The 24,266-nt window shown below is 39.8% G+C and overlaps 2 protein-coding genes and 1 long non-coding RNA gene across 3 annotated transcripts; 2 read left to right on the top strand and 1 right to left on the bottom strand.

Annotated features, from left to right (window-relative positions):
* Positions 1–1,874: 1,874 nt before the first annotated feature.
* LOC135257344 (uncharacterized) lies at positions 1,875–11,067 on the bottom strand. Its single transcript, XR_010330638.1, has 3 exons — positions 10,934–11,067; positions 2,838–2,918; positions 1,875–2,122 (listed from the first exon to the last, which is right to left on the bottom strand). It is a non-coding gene; the product is annotated as an uncharacterized LOC135257344 (long non-coding RNA).
* On the top strand, positions 3,460–7,918 carry LOC135257342 (4-galactosyl-N-acetylglucosaminide 3-alpha-L-fucosyltransferase 9-like). The gene is made up of 2 exons (XM_064339975.1): positions 3,460–3,856; positions 5,646–7,918. The coding sequence occupies exons 1-2, from the start codon at positions 3,847–3,849 to the stop codon at positions 6,731–6,733; spliced, it is 1,098 nt and encodes a 365-aa protein (XP_064196045.1). The 5' UTR covers positions 3,460–3,846; the 3' UTR covers positions 6,734–7,918.
* ufl1 (UFM1-specific ligase 1) lies at positions 9,987–21,468 on the top strand. The gene is made up of 19 exons (XM_064339976.1): positions 9,987–10,227; positions 11,011–11,156; positions 11,446–11,474; positions 11,950–12,047; positions 12,313–12,427; positions 12,789–12,919; positions 13,034–13,092; positions 13,616–13,762; positions 14,074–14,249; positions 14,564–14,743; positions 15,184–15,310; positions 16,128–16,253; positions 16,871–16,991; positions 17,752–17,918; positions 18,561–18,691; positions 18,893–18,973; positions 19,358–19,443; positions 19,616–19,796; positions 20,176–21,468. Exons 1-19 carry the CDS (start codon positions 10,151–10,153, stop codon positions 20,383–20,385), a joined length of 2,388 nt encoding a protein of 795 aa, XP_064196046.1. The 5' UTR covers positions 9,987–10,150; the 3' UTR covers positions 20,386–21,468.
* Positions 21,469–24,266: the final 2,798 nt, after the last annotated feature.

The following is a 24,266-nucleotide window of genomic DNA, read 5'->3' on the forward strand; positions in this document are numbered from 1 at the left end:
CCAAAAGTAGCATTGCGGTCCATAAAAAAAACAATAAATCCACTAAATCAGGGTACACATCATATACGAGGTGTCATGTCGGGCAAAGTTGGTAAACAGATGACCCTATTGCCTCCCCAGATCTGATAAGATGCTCATATTTTTGTAGGTTTTCCCCATGGAGGGACCTCAACCTCGCCTACCCCATAGGCAGCTCTACCCACAATTCCCTGGACTCCGTTCTTTCTCTTTGTCACATCTGTTGTACTTTTTTTTAAAATTAATTTTGGTTTACAGAAATACACCTTTTTGAAAGTTTTAAATAGTTTGAACACTATGAAAAATCCCAGCCCTTTAAAACATGAGGAATAACATCTTCTCGATGACCAGCAACCCCAGATTACAGCTCATTCAATGTACGACCATACACAGAACACACATAACTCACACAGGATGCACTTAATGGGTTTCATAGACACTGACATTATGTCCCCAATGCACTCTCAACACCACAGACAACTACTTTCACTCAGTATGGCTTTGCACACCAACCCAAAATTTCTGGAATAACATAATAACTACCCAAGTCTCCCAAGTCTTGGGTCACAACATTCCACTTTCCCCTTCCCTCTGCCTCTTAGGAGACCTCACACCCATCAGTCACCTACACAAATACCACAATATTGCTCAACAGGAAATACAGACACAAAATAACAATGGCTCAATTTGTTAACAGAACATCTCTCAATGGAACAAATCACTGCATCTAACAAAAATCAAACATCTAAATTTCATGACACCTGGGCCCCCTTCCTAGAAACTCTGAATCTGCCAGTGAACTAAGACCTCAACTTTATTATTATTATTTTTTATTTTTTTTTATTTTGTTTTTTTATTATTATTTTGCATATTCATGTTGTACATCAGTACCTGTTTAGATTCATTATAAACCTATGGAGTCTGCCTGTCTGCCTGCCTATGCAGGGGCGGTGGGAGGGGGGGGGGGGGAGGGGGGAATGGGAGGAACTGGGGAATGTAATTTCTGTTTTCATTTTTTTTATATATATAAATAAAAAATAAAACATGAGGAATGTGGTTGTGTTATATTTGTGGAATTTTTTTTTTTAAATCTCTTCAATACCCATGTGGATTATTTGAATAAAATGTATGTGACTACTAATGCTCCCGGATAAATATAGCATTTTCTATGCACAGTAAATTCAGAACCAGATTTGAATCTAAAATTTAAAACTCAGGGTGAGTTATCAAAACAAATCCTAAATTTTCACCCAACCCTACTTCCAGCTAATCGCACATTGTATATGAAGCAGAGCTTAAAATGTGCAGTTCAAAAAACTTGGATGTGGAAAAATGTATGTATCTTCTGGTGTGACATAATAGCATATCCAGCACTATATGGTCAGCACAGGACAAAATGTACGGAATGTCAACAGGGACATATTTCCAAAACAAAGTGCAAAAACTGCCTGTGAAGATTGGGTCAAAGCTGTTTGTATAAGGCCATTTTGTTGCCCCATAATGCACTATGCTTGCACATGTCCCCAGTTCTGGGTCTAGACAATAACTGAATACTGTCTAGACTTAATCCAAACTTGTATACTGAGGCTGGAAGATTATTCCATAGTAGAACACCAATATAAAAAAGGAGTCACCCATCAGCTTCTTCAAAATTATGAACTATCTTCATTTAGAGAAATAGGTAACCTTGTGGACTTGTACAGCAGAAGCATACACCAGTCCTAGTCCGTACAACACTGTTATAAGATGAACTTTAAAATCAGGAAAATACTTCAGGGGCAGCCAGTGAAACAAAAACTTGCAGCTTAAATGGGTAAGATGAATATAGCAGCCTACACTGATTAATCACACACCACCATGTGCAGTGAAGCATGTAATTGTTATTCATATTCAATTACAGTAGACCAATTACTTTATTATTATTATTATTATTATTATTATTATTATTTTATTATTTTGGACACAATTAATATATGTAAACAGAAGTCAATCCTTATACTTAATGCAGCAAGACTGTAGGAGCCTGCCTCTGCCGTTTTATCTGGTACCGCAACCTAAGATGCTGCATGCAGTAGATGAGTGGTGGTGCGGTATCCACGGCTATCTGAAATGACAGGGAGGTGAGTATCAATCAGTCTTAATGAGTTTAACTTACAGCAGATGTCGCCACCTACAGCCATCCTCAATCCTGTGTCAATTCACACAGCATTCATTAAACAAAAGGATAGTGTATGGTCCAGAATATTTAGGATCTAACATAGTGGGAATAGTCCTTTCAACCACTGGATTGGATTGGATTGGATTTTTATTGGGTATTAAAATTGTAGGCAAGAATACGTACCAGAGGATAAATGTAAAATCATACAAAAAGACTTGTTTTCAACTTGGCCGTCAATGGAGGACAGACAAGGGAACTACAATACACAAACCATACAATATAAGGAGTGAATGTGAGTGTGTATGTGACATATTGCATGTAAGCATGGGTGAGAGAAATGTATGAAAAAGCATGTATTCCATGTGTTCCCAGTCCTAGCCTTAGAAGGCACAGTCGTGACCACTAAAAAAAAACTCCTGCCTGTGCCTTTTTTATTCTTTTTCTGTTTTGTGCAAAACACAAAGATGTATTCTTCCACTAATGAGACTGCCTCTAATATAGTGGGCAACAGCTTTCAAATAATTGACGTGTTGCAGGGAGTTTCCGTACTTCCAACCAGTTTGAGAAGGCTAGGAAAACATCAAGTTGTAACAATATGTAGGAAGAAAGAATATGGTCAATAAATTAAGTAAACCTCATTAGGGAGGAGGATGCCACTCACGTGCACAATGCTTAGCCTTTTCTGCAAGGGGAGAGAAGGGCCTTTTGTTGTCCTTGATCCTGTGAAGTAATCACGCTGATTCTGTAACACGGTTTTATTTTGTATTACAGTATTTGTATTATCAGTAAGACGGCGAGTTTTGACCGCTTTATCACTTATACTGACAAATGACACTAAAGGCACATTGCTATTGAAACAACTGAGTGAGGATAAAACTTCAACCAACACTTTAAGAAATTGCCAATCAAGAAGCCTAACAGAGGGAGCACCATCGATTACAACACTAAAAGAGGATGCTGCAGGTGCTTAATGTAGTCTATTTCTTTCAAGCACCGGGACAAGAGAGTAGCCTAGGTTATACAGTAGCCTATATTAGAAGTGAAGGTAGTCCTTGAGCCCCTGGGACAGTAACATATGTGTGTACGGGCATCTAATATCCGATTGGTATTCCGTGTTCACGACTCATTAACAAATGTACAATGACCAACGTATGGAAATATGTGTTCTTTCGGGTGCATTATTGATTTGCTCAATGTCGAATGAAATCCCGGAGGCTTGATGCGCCTCTACGAAAACAGCTGCACGCCTTGTCATTAAGCACATTGCTAGACGGACGGCTCCTCATCCTACTAAGCATCGTTCAGTAGCCTAGTGCTTGATGGACTATACAAGACACTTCTTACTAGCGAATGCATTGTGGTTTCCTATCACTACCACCTGCCCCCTTTCCATCTTTTCGCTAAATTTATGCTCACTAACATGTGCAGCCATCGACACTTCTTGATAAAGGATGACAGCAACAGGGCAATGGGTATAGCGGGATGTATTAAATCCTCGTTGAATACAGCTGCAGCACGAAATAGCAGAAGCATGGAAAATATTTTTTTTACAAACAAGGCTGGAGTGGTTTTCGGAATAGATGTCTAGCCTGTTTACACCACGAGGCATCGACTGCAACAAACAGCGGCAAAATCTGTGTATCAATTTTAACTGATGGAAGTCCTAATCGATGACGAGCAGTAAGTATATTACTGCTACCACAAAACGGCAATTAACTTTGTTAATTTGTAAGCAGCTTCAGCTAATTTCAAATAGCCTACATATTATCGAGGTATACATATAGATGTAGACCGTATTTTTATTATTTTTATCCTTCATAGGCTGTATTTACTCATTGAATGCGGCTGCTTTTGCTATAATTATGTAGCACTGTTTAAAAAAATGTTTAACTTGTTAGTGTTGTCTTATTTGGCATGCTATCTATTTGGCCCATTCATTCAAGTGTACTCTCGTGACTAAGCCCATTTTCTGTGATCGCTTATTTAATATATACATGGTAATTTCTCGTTAATTTGCTCAACATCCTTTAAAAAGAATCCAGAGGTCTGTGACTCATTTTAGCTACAGGCTATCGTTAAAATCAAGACATGATTGCACCACCAAAAATGACCTTCGTTCACCGTTGTAAATAAGGCTGAGTTTTCCCCTGCTTCTTTGCTGGGAAACATTTGATATCATCCTTTGAAGCCAAATATTTTCTGGATGCAAACTCTTAAATGAAACGGTCTGCACACACTGTCACATCTTGTTTTGAAACATAACCGTTAAATCTTTATGCTTGAAAAACTGTATATGGTATGGGGCCTAATTTAAACAGAAATTATGACAAATGACTTTTTCATTTTATTCACATTCATTAAATATCCAGTAGGGATATACAGCATAGTGAATATCGACATAGACGACAGTAACCCAAAATATTGAGTGCCAAATGAATTCTAAAATTGATTTTGTTTTAATAGATGTTTTTATTTCATTTAAGGTAAACCTAATTTTTTATCCAAAATGTTTTGTTAAAAAAGTGTGAAATGGTTTTCTTAGGCATTGTGACAGTTAGGAAGCATGTTTATTTCTTCATTTATTCAGGTGTTTATTCTGAATACATATGCTACCTCTAACTTCATGTAGCACTGGGTATTTGAGTTTGAATGATGCGCTATTTTAGAGACATGAGTTGGCCCTCCTCTTAGATACAGCGCAAGATTAAAAGAAGCTGCTCTAAAAGTTATTTACACATTTTTGACTATGTTTTACATGCACATGGTGTTTTATGTGAGTCCCTCTGTGTTTTTGTTAGTGTATGTGATTGGGAGATCACTTCCTGATTGTAGACCAGCTCATGAAATAGAGTCCTTGATTATCCCTGATGTGAAAAGTGTTTTTTTTTTATTGTTCCAATTGTTCCATAAATAATAAATAAGTAATGTATGAGCAAGTAGCTGTACACACACACACACACACACATTCATTAATGCTGTGAAATACTTGTCTCCCATGTTCTTGAAGTTCCCTATTTTAAGATTTTTTGAAGTTTGCTGTAGATGTCCCTGGAGACTGCTATTTTTATTTTTATTTTTTATAAAAGACATATTTTACTGGCATTCTTGACTTCTGTGTATTCAGCCGTGAAGAGCTTATGTTGTTGAAATACTCACGCTCAAATTGCTAGTTGAGCTCACTGTATGTAAAGAGTTTTTATGAAATGAATTCATGTTTTGAGCTGTAAATATACCTCAATTATAAAGTAACTTTTATTTTGACACTTCTGTGGCATGTACAGTATATAGCTACATTAGGTTAATGGTCCTAGCACCTTCTACAGTATGTAACATTTTAGCCATGGAGACTGTCGAGTGAGTTCTGAGCTTGTTCTTTGCATTAGGTTGTAAGGGTTGAAAAACACGAAAACTAAATTTGATGATTTGACTGTTTGCTTTAATGCGTCTCTTTCCGTTTTCTGTTTTACAGGACACATTATGTCATCTGCATCTTTCTATAAAATTATACGCCCTCTTGGTTTTGGTGTTCTTCTGCTGTGTTGTTTTGTGACTCTACTTTTTGTGTATTTCAAGCCATCCACTACCTGGCTATCAGGCCCTATAGAGTCTGTAACATCTGCTCTGAAGGTGAAAAACCCATTTCTTGCCAAAAAGGAGCTAAATCAAACAATTGTACTAATATGGCTGTGGCCATTTGGTCAAACCTATGACCTGAGCTCCTGCAGTGCCCTGTTTAACATCGATGGCTGTTACCTTACAGCCGACAGAAACTTGTACAACAAGTCAAATGGCGTCGTTATTCACCACAGAGACATCAGCAGGGATTTATCAAACCTGCCACTGCTGCAACGTCCACCCTTCCAAAAATGGGTGTGGATGAACTTGGAATCGCCCTCGCACTCGCCGAAAATGCCCGGTCTTGAAAATCTGTTCAATTTGACTTTGAATTACCGCCAGGACGCCGATATTGAGGTGCCTTATGGGTCAATCGTATTGACCGAGGGAAAGGAAGACTTTGTTTTGCCAAGTAAGACCAAATTGGTGTGCTGGATTGTGAGCAATTGGAACCCTGAGCACATTAGAGTTAAGTACTACAATGAGCTAAACAAGCACATTGAGGTACACACTTATGGACAGGCCTTTGGAGAGTACCTCCTTGATCAAGACTTATTCCCAACCATTGCCAGCTGTAAATTCTATCTGTCATTCGAGAACTCAATCCACAAAGACTACATCACTGAAAAACTGTACAACCCACTGTCTGTGGGCACAGTGCCAATTGTTCTTGGGCCATCGAGGCAGAACTATGAGAACTTTGTCCCAGGTGATGCCTTTACACATGTAGATGATTTTCTCTCCCCCAAAGAGCTGGCCGAGCACATCCTGTTCTTAGACAGGAATGAAGACATGTATCTCCAATACTTCAACTGGCGCAGGTACTTTAAAGTGAAGATGTCTTACTTTTGGGCGGAGCACACTTGTCGGGCATGTGATTACATCCAAAAACATAAAGAATACAGGGTTTTGAATAATCTTGACGTGTGGTTCTGGGGATAACAATTTGCAGATTGCTCTCTATGCATTGCGGATTTTCCATTTTTAGTGTTTTTGGGTTTTAATTACCATGTCAGTGTTTAACAGAAGAAAATCTCTTCTGATACATTACCAGCATTGGTAATGCAGAATTTATTTTGAGGGAAGCAGATGTTCTGAAAAACAATATGAGTGTTAAAAAAGGCTTTTTTTCACAATGCATTATGAATTTTAAAAGGGTACTTTTCCGCAATCAGGGGATTGAATTGAATTGCAGTGATTATTGGAAGGTCTATAAGTATGCATTTCTGATGCTTGAATTGTCTGAAACAGCATTTTATTGAATCGTTACTATTCCTCACTGTTCTTTCTCTCTATTTTCACTCTCCAGATTCTTAGTTTCAAAATGGCCAGGCTATGGGCCAAAGAACAATAACAAAAGGCATATATACAGTAGGCTACATGAACTGAACAGACATGGTTTATCAATGCTCAGTAAATCTTGACTTTTATGAGAATTCAAGGTACAGTGGCAGACATTTTGAATGTGTGGTTTTGTTGTCAAGTATCCAATGGTGTGTCAAATATCACAGAAAAATTATAAATGACTGGCATTTTATACTTTTCTGTGTTGTATTATATTGTGTCTAATAACTGTATACAGAACATGTGGTTCTGTCATTATGTGGTTCACTGATGTAACTGTTATCTCACATTTTATGATGTATATGTTTTTTGAAAAATAATGTAAGCGTATGTTTATAAAAGACCATAAATGAAAGAGTATTATTTTAAAGCTGATTTAAATTATCTTTAAAATTATGAAAAAGTAGAACTGTCAAAATCTCATTGAGGAAAAAGGAACCTGTACCATGCTCTACAAAAAGATATCTCAATCAATTATTCCAGGTGTGATAATGTGTATTGGTGATAATTATTAATAACATGGATTATAAATTTGAGCTCAAAAGGCACAGTTACAGATTTTCAGTTCATTCTAAAATTATTTAAAGACCTTGTCCACTCACAAATGAGTTTTTCATTGAGGACATTAAGGCTTCATGAATTTCACTATACATATATAGATTTTTGTGCCAAACTTGTCACCAGAGCACCCTTTTCTTATTCTTCCACTGTAGATGGAGAGCTTCTCCATACTTCCATGAAATGAGTTGGAAACATGCACATGAGAAAAATTTTGTTAAACCTGTCATGGTCCACTATGCAAAGATATGCGTCCAGAAAGCTGACTAGTTAGTGACATTGTTGACAGTTGGTGTGTCGAACGTGCAGTTTTAAAATGCAATCCTGAAGTAGGAATTTTGCTCCACTCTTTGCCAAAGGAGCCCATCCTAAAACAAAAATGGGTGGAATTATTTTAAAAATTGTTATTCAAGACTATTCAAGAATATTTTTTTAAGGTTTTAAAATAGATCTGGAGGGATACTTAAAACCTGCACTCATTTTTACTGCTGCTTTACTTCATACTATATAGTTAACGGTCACCAATGTCTTGATTGCCACTTTCAGGCCCAGTGGTGCTAAAAAAATTGTAAAGGACTAGAAGCTGACTGATAACATGGTGAAGAAATAAATATATTTAATGTCAAGTATGTTTCCGCTAGAATGAAGTTAGACCACTCAGCGTTTTCCCCTTAACCTTCAAGGCTGAATGTAGAGAAGCAACAGGAGCGTGACACCAGGAATTTCTGTGTTAAGCGTTTGACACTGAGCTTTATTTTATGTGATAGTATTCAGTGTGTCTGTACTCACATTACTTGTATTTAGATTGAACTGCTGCATGATAGCTTGATTGAAAGAAATTATTTGTAGTTGTTTTTAATGTGGGACAGCATAAACATATTGCTGTGTACCTTTTATGTTAAAGCCATTGTATTGAATTGTGACATGAAATTGGGTGACAGTGTTGACCGGTTTGAACAGGTAATTTCAGCATTGCTTGTTAACCTTACAATACATTCTGTGTGAAGCTTGTGTTTTCTGATTTGTAAATCAGATTATTCACTTAATTATTCTTTTTTTCCGAATGAATGTCCTTATAATATTACAAGGGCAACTACTGATCAAATATGTATTTCATTTTTTTAGCTGAAGAGGGATTGCAAGCTATGCCTGAGGATTGTCCATATCAGTGTTCGAGTTGACCACTTTTACCAGACGTTTTTTTGTTTTGTACTTGATTCTTCCATGACTTGTACAATTCATAGAAATAACATTCGAAACCCAAATGTGTATCCACAACAATGCTTTAAGCTGGGACTGCACTTCCACCAGGTTTCTCTGAATTTTATTTTTTATTCTGTGATTTTATGAACAGTGGATGTCATACCTGAAATTCACTATGTAAATCTCTTCTTGCATTATAACTATATTTATGAGTGTACTGTATATATACAGTATAAGCACAAATTATTTCCTCCAGAAAAGAGATATGTCAGGTTTGAATTCAGTCTGAATTCAGATGTTCTCAGCCCACTGTAGCCAGGCATCTGCCGCAGCTGAGCACAGTTGACTTCATCCCATCACGGTTCCTTAGGTTACTGCTGAAGTCCCTCTCTCTAAACAATGTGCTACAGGGCCTAGAAACTTGCAATTGTTGTATGTGAGGCATGCTTTTTTCTGACCACGCACGTATATGCACATGCACAAAATGTAATGAATGTACTCCTTCTTTGTGCATTGTTGAAAACTTCAAAGCACATTCTTCTTTCCAGCAAACATAACTGCAGCAGTAGACAGCCTCACATTGTTACCCTCCAAGGTGAGATTCTCTTCAGTATTCCCTCACTTTGCATCAACTTCTCTGACACGCACACACACACAAAACATGCACGCACACACCCTCATAAACACACACACTTACGCATACGCACACACAAACACAAACACACACACAAACTCACTGGTGCAAACACAAATAATGCACAGAAAAATCTTTAAAACGCCTGCAGCCCTCAATATGTTTTTTGTCTGACCTTAAAATGATCTTCTATTTGGGAGAAATTCCCAAACTGCCAACATGTTCAAACATCAAGTGGCAGATAATGTTATCCAAATAATTCCTGAGTTCTCTCTGTCAGCCTCGAACAATGATTGTTACTATTAATTTTATTTCTGGTGTAAACACTGTGATTTTATTATGCAACAGTGACTGTAATTCTGATAATAACTTTTTGTATAGTTCTCTTAATAGACCATATTTCCAAACGCGTGGTGACATAAATACAAGTTTTATCCTTTCGGTGTTCCGTAGTATTACTGACAGGTCATAGTAGCATAGTTCGAGTTGACGTGTGTTTTCAGCCTGTGTATTCAGCAACCGAGGGGCAATTTATTTTTCAGTAGGCTACTTGTAAACAGTGAAGTGGTATTATAAGAGACAGATTAACGTTAAACTAACCTGCACAAGAAGTTGCTACAATGGCAGCTGATTGGGAGGAAATTAGACGTCTTGCAGCAGACTTTCAAAGAGCACAGTTTGCTGACACTGTTCAGAGGTAGGCTAGCGTGCTAACTATAACTGCTTTAGAATAAACGTCCATATGCAATGCCAATATACTTTTGCAAGATTGCTTGCTGTACATCGGTGTTTCTGTAGCTGGATAATCGTTACAGTTAGATGTAGTTTACTGGATTTTTTGCGGTTTGACTGTGTAACTTTGGTTGCTAGCTACAGCAGTTAATGAGCTAGATTAGACATGTCAGTAGCTAGCTAGCAAACTTGGCATGTCAGTTTATAACCAGCAGTGTAGGTAATTTAGCTAACGTTAGCTGGATGTCTGCGGTGCGTTTTGGTCACAACGTTATATAACCACGGCCTGTTTTGGTCGCTAACATAGATGGCTAGAAATAACGCGAACCTATTGCTAGCTTGCTCTGCTAGTTGGATATTTAGCCTGCTCAAACTTTAAGGAGCCATTTAGATTTCCCCGTTTTGCTTCTTTTTTTAAAAAATATATACGATAGCAGACTGGTTTGTCAGATTTTAAAGCAGTGTTTCAATAATGCATCCCCACAGCGCGAAATAATTCCTCTTTGCATGCCACCTTGACCTGAATGCATTATATTTTTAAAATCACAACTGCTGATATATCATCATTGTTTTAACAAAATTGCCTGACCATTTTTGCCAGATAAAGTAGTTAAACCAAGTGAACGTTTTAGTGGACGTATTCTTTTAGTTCGGACGATCAACTGAGTTACCTTTTCTGTTTAAGTGGTTCCCAAATGATTTTCTTCTGTCTTTCCCTTGTCTTTCCCGTCATGCCTATTCTCTCCAGATTGTCGGAGCGCAACTGCATTGAAATTGTTGCCAAATTGGTTGGGGATAAGCAGTTGGATGTAGTGCACACGCTGGATGGGAAGGAGTACATCACCCCAACTCAGATTAGCAGAGAGATCCGGGATGAGCTTTATGTTCATGGAGGTCCGTTGCACCCATAAGTCATGGAGAATCATTATTTTTAATTTACATAACTACTATTGCAACCCTAGTCAGAATTAATATAAGGTGTTTAGAGGTGTTTTGCAGTATGTTCTGGGACAGATTTCATCTGTGCACAGTATTGTAAAAATGTAATGCGCTTGGTTTAAAAATTGTGACAAGGGATGATGTTTGTAAAAAATACAGCTGTAAATCTGTATTTAGAACTTGAAATGGATTCCTAGAACAGCGTTTTAAATAGGCTGTAAATTTGCACTTTCTTTTTTTCAAGGCCGGGTGAACATTGTGGACCTGCAACAGGTGAGGGTTTTCCCTTCAAAATGTATTTATCTTTCATATGGGACTCTGTATGACATAAAATTGGTATAACATTTAACAAGAGTGCAGTTTGGCCTAGAGGGACCTAGAGGGGCGTCCTTCTGCTTGAATGAAAGACCAGTCCAGTTCGAGTAGCAGAACATTTGTACCAGTCACAAGCTTATATAGCTCTATATATATATATATATATATATATATATATATGTGTGTGTGTGTGTGTGTGTTCTTTCTATGTGTATTGAATATGTGTGGAGTCTCAATACAGTAGAGGACTTCAGCAGGTGTGCAATAGAACACCTCTTTTACTGACTCATATTTAAGTGGTCTATCCCTGAAACTTTGACTTTTTAATTCCTATTACATTACTAGAAAAGCCAATCATGTAAATTGATTGTTCTAGAAAAAAATCTAAGCCATAAATAAGTGCTATTTGTTCACACTGTATTTCTTCTTGCAGATTATTAATGTGGACTGGGTCCATGTTGAGGCCAGAGCCAATGACATTGCAAAGTCAGACAAAAGTGTTCAGCTGGTACTGGGACAACTCATTGATGAGTAAGTTCATGTGCGAACCAATTACAAAACTGTAATTAATAAGTATATTGGAAAAGAAACAGTCATGGCACATTTCTATTCATATTCTCTCATCATTGCCATTTTTAATAACAGTAATAATACTGGCATTTATGCAGCAGATTTAAAGCTTCATTGTAATGGACTGTTAGAAGATAAGAATAATTACAAAAGGTTCTCTCCAATCACATGTTTAATGAATAATTCCCCCCACCCCCCACATCGACCCCTTACTTCACCTCTTCAGCACCTATCTGGACCAGCTTGCAGAGGAGGTCAATGACAAACTGCAGGCGGCTGGCCAGGTCAGCATCGCAGAACTCTGCAAAAGCTTTGATCTTCCAGGGGATTTTCTGACTGAGGTGAGTCGCAAGACATCAGTAAAGTATGAATGATCCACCAGGAGTCGTGCTTAACGTCAGTTAAGACTTTTCCCAGAAAACACAAAGGGCTGTTTTAAAAAAAAAAAAAAAAATCCCAGGGAATGACTTACCAAGATTTTGTAAATTAAGATATGTTGGCACGGTCTGATTGGGGTTCCATTTATATCTCACAACCAAGCATCTTTTCTGAGTTTCGTTTAACCGTCACCGTATTACATTTCTTTGCGAACCGGGACTGTCCGATGTGGGTTGGGGGCGAATCTGCGTATTCTTAGCGATGACCGTTTCATGGGTTTGAGTTTCCATCACGGATAACTGCACACCTGCCCTCGTTCCTCAGGTATTGTCCCAACGCCTTGGTAAGATCATCAATGGCCAGATGGACCAGTACAACCGCGGCGTCATTTTCACGCAGGCGTTCCTCTCCCGCCACAAAGCGCGCGTTTGCGGGCTCTTCAGCGCGGTGACTCGGTATGATGCACGCCCGGTTCGCTGCGAAGCGCACACGCCCGTTTTTACTCTTTTTCTCTTTCTGTCTGCTGCAGAACCCATTTCAGGTCATTTTTTGTTTGTTTTTATTTGCAGGCCAACACCACTCATTAATCTGATTGGTCTCCATGGATTTCATGAACATCTTCTGTATTGTAAGTTATTATGAGGCTCAATCGAAGTCCCAATTGGAATATAAATGTGAACACTCATTTTAAAGTTCCTTGAACTTATTTGATAGCTTACTGTATTACGTTTTTTTGGCAACTGAACACATTTTATACCAGCTGGGAAAAGCTTTTTGTTTAACCAATTTTGATAATGTTAAATTCTTTTTTTCCAAAAGAGAAGGATGAGCTGTTAGATTTTGTTTCACTGATTGATGCAGTTGCACAACACAAGTGTATCAGGTTTACTTTCAATTGCTTAAAATGCAAGCCTAAAATTTCTTAAATCATCATTCAACAAACAGATACTTGGATACTTTGTGCCTTAATTTGAGATGTTTTGGTAAATTGTATGTATGTAGGTAGGTGTAGGTAAATTTTTTGTATGAAAATTAACCCCAGAGAAAGATTTACTGGAAGATGCCAAGTGCACACACAGTGCACACACAGACATACACACACGCACACGGATGACGCCCTTGTCCTAGCAGCGTTGTTGCTCTCTCACCAGCGGTTTTGGAGGAGCTCGTGAACAGTGGTCGTCTCAAAGGCACTGTTGTGGGGGGGAGACAGGACAAAGCCGTCTACATTCCCGACATCTACTCCAAAACGCAGAACGCCTGGGTCGACTCCTTCCTCAAGCAAAACGGATACTTAGGTACCCGCCTCGTCTTCGCACGATTATCGCATTTGCACGTTAGTGCGGCATATTGTAATCCTTAGTATTACATTACTGTTACCACTAAAGCACATCTAAAACAGGAAGAAAGAAAGAGAACAAAAATGGACATGATCTCAGTTTATGAACATGGGGGGAGAAAGGTACAATAACAATAGTCAAAGTCAAATATATTTTAGAAAATAACTTGAAACATTTTCCTTTAAAGCCTGCAAAACTACAACTCACCAGGATTGAGGGAGTTTGTCCGCATGTTTGCGAAAGTTTGGCCTGCGTCTGTTTCCCTTTAGAGTTTGACGCTTTGACCAGGCTGGGAATCCCCGATCCGGTGAATTACATCAAGAAGCGGTTCAAGACCAGCAAGCTCCTGTTCCTGAAGGCTGTCTGTGTGGGCCCGGCCATCGTCGACCAGGTGGAGGCTTCCGTGGAAGAGGCAGTGAACTCCGGCAGCTGGACTGACCTGCAGGTAGGCCCACCTGCACACATAGCAGCCATGCACAACATTAACAGAGCTCTCTTAAAGGGCACCAGGTTAACAGTCAAATTAAATGCAGTGAAAACACGCTTTTTAGCGTAACTTGTTATGGCATGTATAACACACGTCAAGTTAATAGTCCTACCATGACTGGTTTGGAATTTTTATTTTGTTTTCTATGAAATCCATATTTTTAATGGGCCATTAGAAAATTATTATTATTATTTTTTGTAAGTAAATCAAATGAGAAGTTTCAGCTGTCCCATTTTTGAAGTCTTATTTGGTGTCCCTGCCCTCTCCTGCAGCCGATGCTCCCGAGCTGCCTGTCCCCGGAGGACATCAGCATCTTGCTGAACCAGGTCATGAGAACCGCGAACGTGCAGTCGTCCGCCAGGATCGTGAGCGGCACCGTGGTCGTCAGCGAGAAGTTCATCGGCAGCTGCCTCTCTCTGTTCGACGAATCCATGCAGCAGAGGGCAGTGAAGGTACAGTGAGCTTCACGGCGGCAGAGGACCGGCTGCCGACGCCGAGCCGGCGACGCGAGCCGCGGCTTTTATGATTATGCCGTCCGGCGACGTCTGGCGGGATCGTTCAGCGTTAAGCGAGGGCTCGCGCAACCCGGCTGGTTTTACATTGCCAAAGCAATAGTTCATTTAGGGCAAGGAACTGTAAATGGGGTTTCTGCAACAGGAAATCATTAAAATGTTTTCATTTGCTTTGTCTTTTTCCCGGATGATTCGGCAGCTGATTCGCTGTCTTATACGTTGATATGTGATTGATTTAATTGTTCTGTGAGCACTCCTCAGCCACTGTCCACATTCTGTGTTATTTTACTATGGGCATCCTGTGTATTTCCAGTCATGGTGTCTCAGGGTAGCTCGGTGCACCATTTCACTTCTGTCATCTGAGCGCTGCTCTCTTTCAGGAAATAAAGAACAACCCGGTGTTTCTGTTCACCGAAGAGGACGTGAAACAAGGCTCTGCTCTGGCGGAGAATGCAGCCCCCTCCAAAAAAGAAAAGAGGGAAGAACAACGGAGGAAAAAGGCCACAGGTAGTAGAACCTTCCTTCTAAATGTAGTTTATATGAAATACACGCTGGATAGTCACACATTTTAAGTTACCCGGCTGAAATAAAGCACACACTACATTATTGTCTGCTGCATTGCATGATAAAAATTATCAATTGTTTGTTAAAGGTGGGTATAGCCCTGATGTAACTCCCAATTTTTCTCCTCTCCATTGGTGTTGTGCTGTAATATGGTGTTGTGAAGCTGTACCTCATTGATCATTACAGATTTTTCCTTATGTGTAAATTTAAAAAAAAATTTGCTAGTGGTTCGCTACTTGCCCATTTTTGTTTTCATATCCATTTCTTAGGACCTTTTAATCTGGCTGTGTAAGCATGCCATATTGTTTCTGACCATTTTTATGGGTGTCTCCTACCACAAAATTGCGAATGAGCGTGTGTAATTTATTCGATTGCGTAAATGGAACCAGTCTTGGTAAATCGGTTGTTAATGTATTAGTATCTGCAACCGCAACAGAGCTGCAATATGTTTTTGCACTGCGACTGCTTCCTTAGTAAATATGGCCCTATGTGGCCTTCCTGATATTCATTTTCAAATGCCTATTGACAAGAGATGAATTCCACACACCCCCCCCCCCCCAAAGGCAGCTTTTTATGTATATTTTCAGAATGGAGATGCCTAATCTAAAATATATATATATATATATATATATATAATTTTTATGTATATGTGCAGAGTGGAGATGCCTATCTTTAAAAAAATAATAATAATATCCAGATCTGGTTTTATGTACATTTGCAGAGTGGAGAGATGCCTGATTTTTCATTTTTATTGCTTAAGAGGGCAGCGGCAGTGTGAAAGGTGGAGGAGGAGGGAACGCCAGAGAAATAAGGATACGCAAAACCAAGAAGAAGAGCAGGAAGGGGGAGGAGGACAGCGACGAAGAAAATGCAGCTGCTCCGCAAAGTACGCCAAGAGCCATAAAATCACCCCCCCCAGACGTGTTAGCGCACGCCTGAAACGTCATTGCTCCGCTGTGCTAGGATGTTCTAACGCATCATCACATGACAAAAGGCCTGAACTACACTAATGCTTTTTTACTTATAACTGTAATCTGTACTGCAGTCAGAATTGGTTCAATTGTATTGTTGAAAAACGTTTTAGTTCTCAATATAATAGTTAAATTCCTGCAGATTATTGCAGTCATTTTTAAAGGAAACGTCTGCTTTCAAAAATCATTCCAACAAAGTTATCCTTTCCTACAGATTCCTACATTTTTGTTATTGGCATGTTTTGTTAAAAATACTCCCCTCCCAATCCAGTATCTAAAGAGTATTTGTGACGCCTAATTTGGCCCAGGTTTGGCCGTATGTCGTGTGTACGTCTGTTTGTGCTCTGAAACGGTCGTTAGTGAAGAGGTGTGTGCAATAGAGAGCTCCCAGGTTAAATCCACAACAGGCCCGCCTGCTTAAGGGAATTGTCATCCACTCCAGTGCCACCGTGTCGTACAGCGATCGAATGCACCAGGGCTCAATTACAGAGGAAATTACGCCTTTTCATTGCACTTCCTTCTTCTCCAACAGGTCGAAACAAACAGGCGGAAGTGCCGTTCCTGTCCCCGGAGGAAGTGACGGCTGTTTTGGAGAAGCATGTGTGCGACTGCCCCGAGGAGATGCTCTCCGAGCTGGCCGAGCACCTAATGAGGTAGCGCTTCGCCAGTTGCATTTACGTGTTTATTTATGTTTGGATTTTCGATGATTTCCTCTATTCATAAAGTGTCTCGGAGTAGGCGTGCTGATCTGAAAACAGTTATTGCTCTGTGACACTATGAATGGGGGGGGGGGGTCTGGTCTCCTAATCTGTAGTACTGGGACACTTCAGGTCATGAGACTTTGAGACATGGATCCTCTGATTATAAAATGCACCTTGTATCACACTGTTGTCACACACATTTCAGTGCAAACAGTATGTAGTATTATATGAGCCTACTGTAAAACCTATATATTTTTAACTTGTTGAGTAGTCTTTGTGTCAAAAGGATTAAATTCTTTGTGTGCACTATTCAGTACAGTTTTAGGCTTGAGTAGCAACACACTTTAATGCAGAATGCTCTCTGCATTGGAAGTAAAATTTTGTGCGTACACTGCCATATGTCACGTGCGCCATGGATGTGCACAAACATGCATGTTCGCCTGTCAGAAAAATTCCCTTGTTGCCGAGGCACCACTTTGTGATGTATTTTGCACCAACCAGCTAGCCCACATCTGCCTCTTCAGTTTTCAGGTATATTTTCTCAAGCGTAGAATTAACACGTCAAGGACGGGTTTTATTTTGTAAGCATGAACATTGGAGATGGATAACAAACAGACCTCTTTTGCTCTGACAAGTGCTCATTGGACTCTTTCTCAGTGAAGGTGAAGCACAGCGTTTGTTCGCTCATTTAATTGATTGTCTTGCTTCACAGGCCTTTGACGAAAAAGTACCAGGAAGTTGTGCGGACGGTTTTCATGTCCTCCACAAACTCCAGCACTGGAGCCAGCAGGAAACAGAACGTCAAGGATCTGCAAGAGGAGATCAACAACCTTTACCATAACATCCGACTCTTTGAAAAGGGGACAAAGTTATTTTCAGGTACATTTAACTTTTTGACATTTTGGCTTGCTCTGTGAATGAGTTTGGTACAGCAATAAAAAGTCAAAGCCTGAGAGTTTATTTTTAACAAATAATTTGCAAGTTTAACACTCCTAAAATAAACTCCCTGTCTGTCTGTGTCTGTCTCTCTGAATGGTGTGATTCATTAACATTTCCAAAATAGAATTGGCAAGCAAGGTTTTTTTTTCTCAGCAAGCACAAAAAACTTTATCTATCTTTCTACTGTGTGCTTTTAGAAGTATTCATTTGGAACAAGTGTCACAGAATAGACTGATACCCAGGACAAATACCAATGTAAAAAAAAAAAGAATAATAATAATCTGATGGCTGTGCTTGTGCAATGACCTATGGCAACAATGCAGGTATGGATCACATCATTTACTGTTAGAGGAGATCGGGATTATATATCCAAGTTCAGCGAATCCATTTTGGGAATTTGTCCAGGACACCAGAGGCTACATAACAATGTCAGCAGGACCCTAATCATGTTTCACATCTGCAATGCAAAGTGCCCTCACCTGCAGCCAGACGTTGAGCGATTAAAGTCGATCTTTCTTTTTTTTTTTTCGATTTTTCTTTAATAAATCTGTTTAATTAATAAGCTCCTTCTTCGTCTAAAAGACGAAACTCAGGCGAGCATTTCCAAACACGTCCTGAAGACCGTGTGCGCTGATGTCACCAACATCCTCGTGAACTTTGCGGCGGCGGAGTTGATGACGGCCGCCGAGAGTCCCAGCTCGATCACCAATGAGGTGAGCTTCTGGCGTACGCTAACCGCAGCCATTGGACCGCTGTTGTCTGTATGCGTGTCTCCTTAGGTCCGTAGACCTGTGTTTTAATGGTTTTCTCTTCTGAGCATGTGCGTGTTGTACTGAGAAATGACTTGCCTTTCTTCAGAGATTATTTCAACATGCTTATCTTGGGTGTGTTACAGTATATGTCTGCCTCTTCAGGTCAGGGTGAAGATTTTGGGAAAGCTGCCAGAGGAAACTAAGGCACCTCTTATGAAGCTACACAACAGTCTAAATGGAAAGGTAAAAGGCTTTTATTATAATATAATTCCCTCTCCACCTTAGCTGATGTGGGGTGAGCATTCTGGCACAAAATGGCTGCCATGCATCACCCAGATGGGTGCTGCATATTAGTGGTAGGTGAGGTGAGCTCCCACTCATCACTGTAAAGCACTTTGAGCGTTCGGAAAAGTGCTCTATAAATGCAATGATTCATTCATTCGTTCAATAAACCTCTCTTAATGACAAGTGGGTGGGGCACACCCCAAGCAGTTCCCATAGTGCACAGAGACTGTGGCACTTTTCAGGGCTTCCCACAAAAATACGAACCCTCTGACCCCATAAAATAGACGCACTTATTTACCATGCTTATAAACTTTATTGTTAATCGGTTCGTTCTTCTTGTAGAGCATTGAAGACTTCCTAACCAATTTGGAACCCTCCGCTGAGGTGTGTGGGTTCCTGCTGAAGAAAGGAGACAAGAAGAGAGAGAGGTAAAAAGCCAGCCGCCTCCCTGCTGCGCGGGTGGCATGGGGTAAAATTCGAAGCCGCTCCGACTGCGGGGGGGCCCGTTTGAAGTCACGTTTTAGGAATTAATTAACCTTAAAGCACGCTACGCGGATCTTCAAAGGGACCTTTTCCTCCCCCCCCCCGTCTGCTCCCCAGGCAGGCTCTGTTCCAGCACCGCCAGGCCCTGCTGGAGCAGCTGAAGGTGACGGAGGACCCCGCCCTGGTCCTCCACCTGGCCAGCGTGCTGCTGTTCCAGCTGCACACCCACTGCATGCTGCACGCCCCGGGGCGATGCGTGCCGCAGATCATAGGCACCCTTGTGGGCCGGGTCGCTGAGGTATGAGGGCCTCCCCTTACGTGACCTGCCCCTGCCCTCTCGAAAATCCTCCAGTGTTAACATTCATGCCAGAAGCCTCCAAACTCACTAAGTTATGCAAATAAATTCGCCCTTATTCAAATTCAGCCCCACCCCAAATGAATTCCTGGCCATGCCACTGGCTATATCCATGACATTGAGCGATGAATTTAAGCCTTACTCATTAACATTGAGCACTTCCCACACTCTTAAGGTGAAAGTAAAGAACATATTCATTAATTGCAAAGAGCACTTACGGCAGACTTACTCGAGGTCCAAAGCGAGTGCAGCAAGTGCCCTAGTTCAGTGGCTGTAGAAGGTATGAAACAGTATTTAAGGAGTTGTTTATCCTCTTCTCCAGGATCAGCACAGGCTCCTCTCCAAGTACCAGACCCTGGTGGTGAAGCAGCTGGTAGGCCAGAGCAAGAAAGCGGGACAGGGACACCCCGAGGCGGAGAGCATGGAGCAGGAGGACGAAGCCGAGGCCGTCCGGAAGGAGCTCCAGTCCCTAACCGGCGAGGTGAAGGACCTGGTCCTGTCGTCCAGGAAGACGTCCGTGACCGAAGAATGAACCACTCGAACGGGAAAGAAAGATGAACGATCGATAGAATGAATCGCCTAGCCGTTAGCGCAAAGCGTAGACAAGGCCTCCATGTTAGGTCTGGTCTCGCTTTGACACGACCATTTTTGTTCTTACATTTCCATGTGACTGTGCTTCTGGTACCACCAAAGATTTATTTTGAATTGAGGGCAGTCCTGGGAAAACGGTTTTTACCTTAAACTGAACCTCTAAGGTGGCCAGTATTGTCGTAAACATTTCTGTGTACTGACATACGTAACATCTTAAGAACATGAGTATTGACATTTTGTACTGCTTAAATCAACCAGTCATTGCTGACAGTAACATCTTTAAGACTATAATTTTAAAGAGCTGTGTGTTTGGAGAATTGTTTTTCTTACACTACCATAATTGTCCTAGAGGTGTGGCTGTGGAGCAAATATTTTTCATTGTATTCAGAAAGCCATACGCCCCTGAGTTGACTGTTACCATGAATTACTTTAATGGTCTGAGATGAGAAATTACATAACAGGTTTTTTGTCTCCACCTACTCGGGTGATTAGCAGAAATTGCTATTAAAAGAATTCTAAAATCAAAAAGATATCACTAAGGTGGTGAATATCAGATGTAGTCTTAATATATTTGGAACCTCAGCTCTATCCTAGAATTTTTGTTCTGGCATATGGGTCGAAATGTAACTGGAGCAAAGATATGTGGATGGTGATTGTCCACTGGACGATCAGTTACACAGCAACTGTACTACATGACATTTAAGCAGTGTGCTAAATAAACATGGATTCCACAACATTGTCCACTGTTGGTGGAAAATAAACTAAAAAATAAACAAAATGTGTTTACAATATCAATAACTTTGAAATCAAAAAAGATTTCCCCACATCTTAATGTTATCATCTTGTTTTTAGTTTCCTGCTGCCTAGACAGAAATGAGTTTTGTTGTTTATGTTTTATTTTGAAATAAATTCTGAATATATCTAAAATGTACATCATGCTCAAACACACATTTGAGAACTGTAATAAGAGTGGTTTAACAATCTAATTGAAAGAATAATTAAATAAATGCAAATTTTCCCAGTGGTTTTATATCCTGTCTTTTTCCTCTAATGAACATTCCCAGTCCCAGTCTCACAAAAATGAATACATAAGTATTCATAAGTATAAGAAAATGCATATAAAATATTTTGTAATCATTATTTTCTGTGGAAAGTAACTTCCTGTGGAAACTTTCTGTGCTCCACTCTGAAGTATGGGTTGCTGGCTAGCAAGCTACTTACTAATGTTTACAGTGACCATTAATAGCTACTGCATTAAGCAGAAATATTACTTTAGTTTCAAAGTTATGTTCTGAAGAATATCGCTGTGCAAATCTCTGCTAACAAAAATTATTTTACTCGAAGCAGAAGCTGCAATTGAAAGCTGTTCATGGCAGCTTGAGAATTATCTGTACAACAACAGTAAATGAATATCATTCATATTGGTAATTGAAAGGAGAAAGCTACTTGCATGAAAACTATCCAAGTTAGGTTATACCTATTGTTTAGTACTGCTTTTCAGAACCCTCAACATTTTTCATTCGGATCTTTCCAGAACCATATCTTTTAGTTTTTTTTTTTTTTTTTGTCATGTGTCTGTTTGGTGAGACCTCAGACTTCTGTGGCCAATGTTTTGTTTTCCTCCTTGTCATTAATTGGTATACATTCTCAGAATATAGACAGGACATTCCAACTGTAATTGAGCCATTATACTGTGGGTGGTCATCCACCTACCCTCCAGGTTCATAGCCAATATATGCGAGAGTTTACGTGAATAAAATGAATCCTTATTTTCCAATGCACTTCTGGTTTGTGCGCTTGCAGTCATTGACTTGTGTCATTCTTATTCCAGTCCACATGAACAGATCACTTGAACAGGCTGATTATTCATCCGAGTGCCTCGATTAAGCTTTGTATGCGGGCACTTAAACGTTAAAAAAAAAAAAGAATTGGTATGTCTTGGTGCCAAGTTACAGCATACTATCCAGTGCATATTGTTGAACAGTTTTTATATGTACGTGGAACTGGGCAGGTGAGAATACTTAAATTTATAGTGGTCCCAAGGTTTTTGACCACGATAGAAGTAATACATGTGTGCACAATTAATGAAATCTTAGAACCTTTTTCCACCATCAAACCCATAACTGCCCGTACTCCATCCATCCATTTTCTTTATGCTTAGTCCTGGTCACGGCCTTTAGGGAGCGGGAGAATATCCCAGCATCCTTAGGGTGAAAGGCAGGAGTACACTCTGGACAAGTCATCAGTCCATCACGGGGCCCACGCACCATTCACACAGTCATGCCCCAAGGACAATTTAGACTCTCCAATTAACCTAACCTGCATGTGTTTGGACTGTGGGAGGAAACTGGAGTAGCTGCTGGAAACCCACGTGGACACACGGAGAACAAGCAAACTCCACACAGAAAGGCCCCTGGCCAGGATTAAAGCTCTGTACGTTCTTGCTGTGTGTCAACAGCACTATTCTCTTGAATCACCATGCCGCCCACTGCCTAATACCTATACTGCCATTGAAAATGGACATCATGTTTTTCACTAAGGGCGCATATGAAAAGTGATCCAAGACTGAAAGGGTGGTCATGTGAAAACTTTCAGAACATTGTCATCGCAATTAAACTTATGGCTATACATAGGGTTATTGTGGTATTCGATAGCCCACAGCAAAAAAAATGAATAAAAATCTCAATGATGACTTAATCATCGTCATGATCTGGTTGGGTGATGCTATGGAGCACCCCTCACAACTGTGCAGAGTTTGAAATTAATCCATTAAAGTGTGCATAAAATATAATGTGGCAAAACAACATACAGAAATAGTATGTTGTCAGGAACTGTAATACCAAAACCATATGTAAGTCACTGAACCAACATAAAACAAAAAGGGATAGAATGCAGAACAGAATGTATGATGTTCTTTTTTATTTACCTTAAAGTAACATAACACTTAATCATAATGCCATTTAATGTACACGGTTTCTCAGAATGGTTCCTTCCATGACACTGTCGTCCATGTCACTGTCCACACATCCCAGGATATCGTCTAAATTGTGAGAGATATTGTGTCTCTGGCAATCAGGAAAACCCGCTGGTATTAAATGCTAAATAAAATCTTTGATGTCTCTGGAAATGGATACCGTTTAATGATGAAGACGGTTTACATTTAGTGCTCTCCAGCAGGGCATAACGTTACCATGTCAACGATGATAAGCAGCTCAGTTGTTGAGCTGCTCTGAAAATGTTACATTACCAGATATGTGGGCCAGATGGCACAAGATGGATTTTGTATAATTATAACAAAGAGCTGTGATGTTTGTAGGTAAATCGTGAGCCAGGAGGCAGCAGGGCTGATTATTGTTTATTCTATTTCAGTGTATAACTCATGTTTCAACTCCCAAAAATGTCTATCAGTAGTGGAATTTTGTATAGTATTTTATGTATTACATTAGATCAGTAACATTGTCTGTAAAGCAGTTTCACTAAATATGATTTATGATTTGGTGGTGTTGTTTTTTGTACAAAATAAATCCCCAAAACAAAATGTATATAATTAAGGTTCTGAAGTATAACAATTTTAGACAGAGCTGAGCTTCTTAATTTACCACTGATTTGCCACATAACAATGCGGTGCTACATGGTTAATATCCATCTTTTTACATATTTTAATTTTCTTCAATCTAAAAAGCATTTCCGCCTCGTGCTATTGTTCGTGCAAACACCACTAGTATTTCATGAAGAATAAAACAAATAATTACAAACTGTTATTTTAGTGCACTTTTAACATTCCTATCATGTACTGCACTGATTGCGTGGAGGCAATGGGTT

Source organism: Anguilla rostrata, chromosome 6 (genome assembly GCF_018555375.3).
Source record: "Anguilla rostrata isolate EN2019 chromosome 6, ASM1855537v3, whole genome shotgun sequence".
Taxonomy (NCBI): domain Eukaryota; kingdom Metazoa; phylum Chordata; class Actinopteri; order Anguilliformes; family Anguillidae; genus Anguilla; species Anguilla rostrata.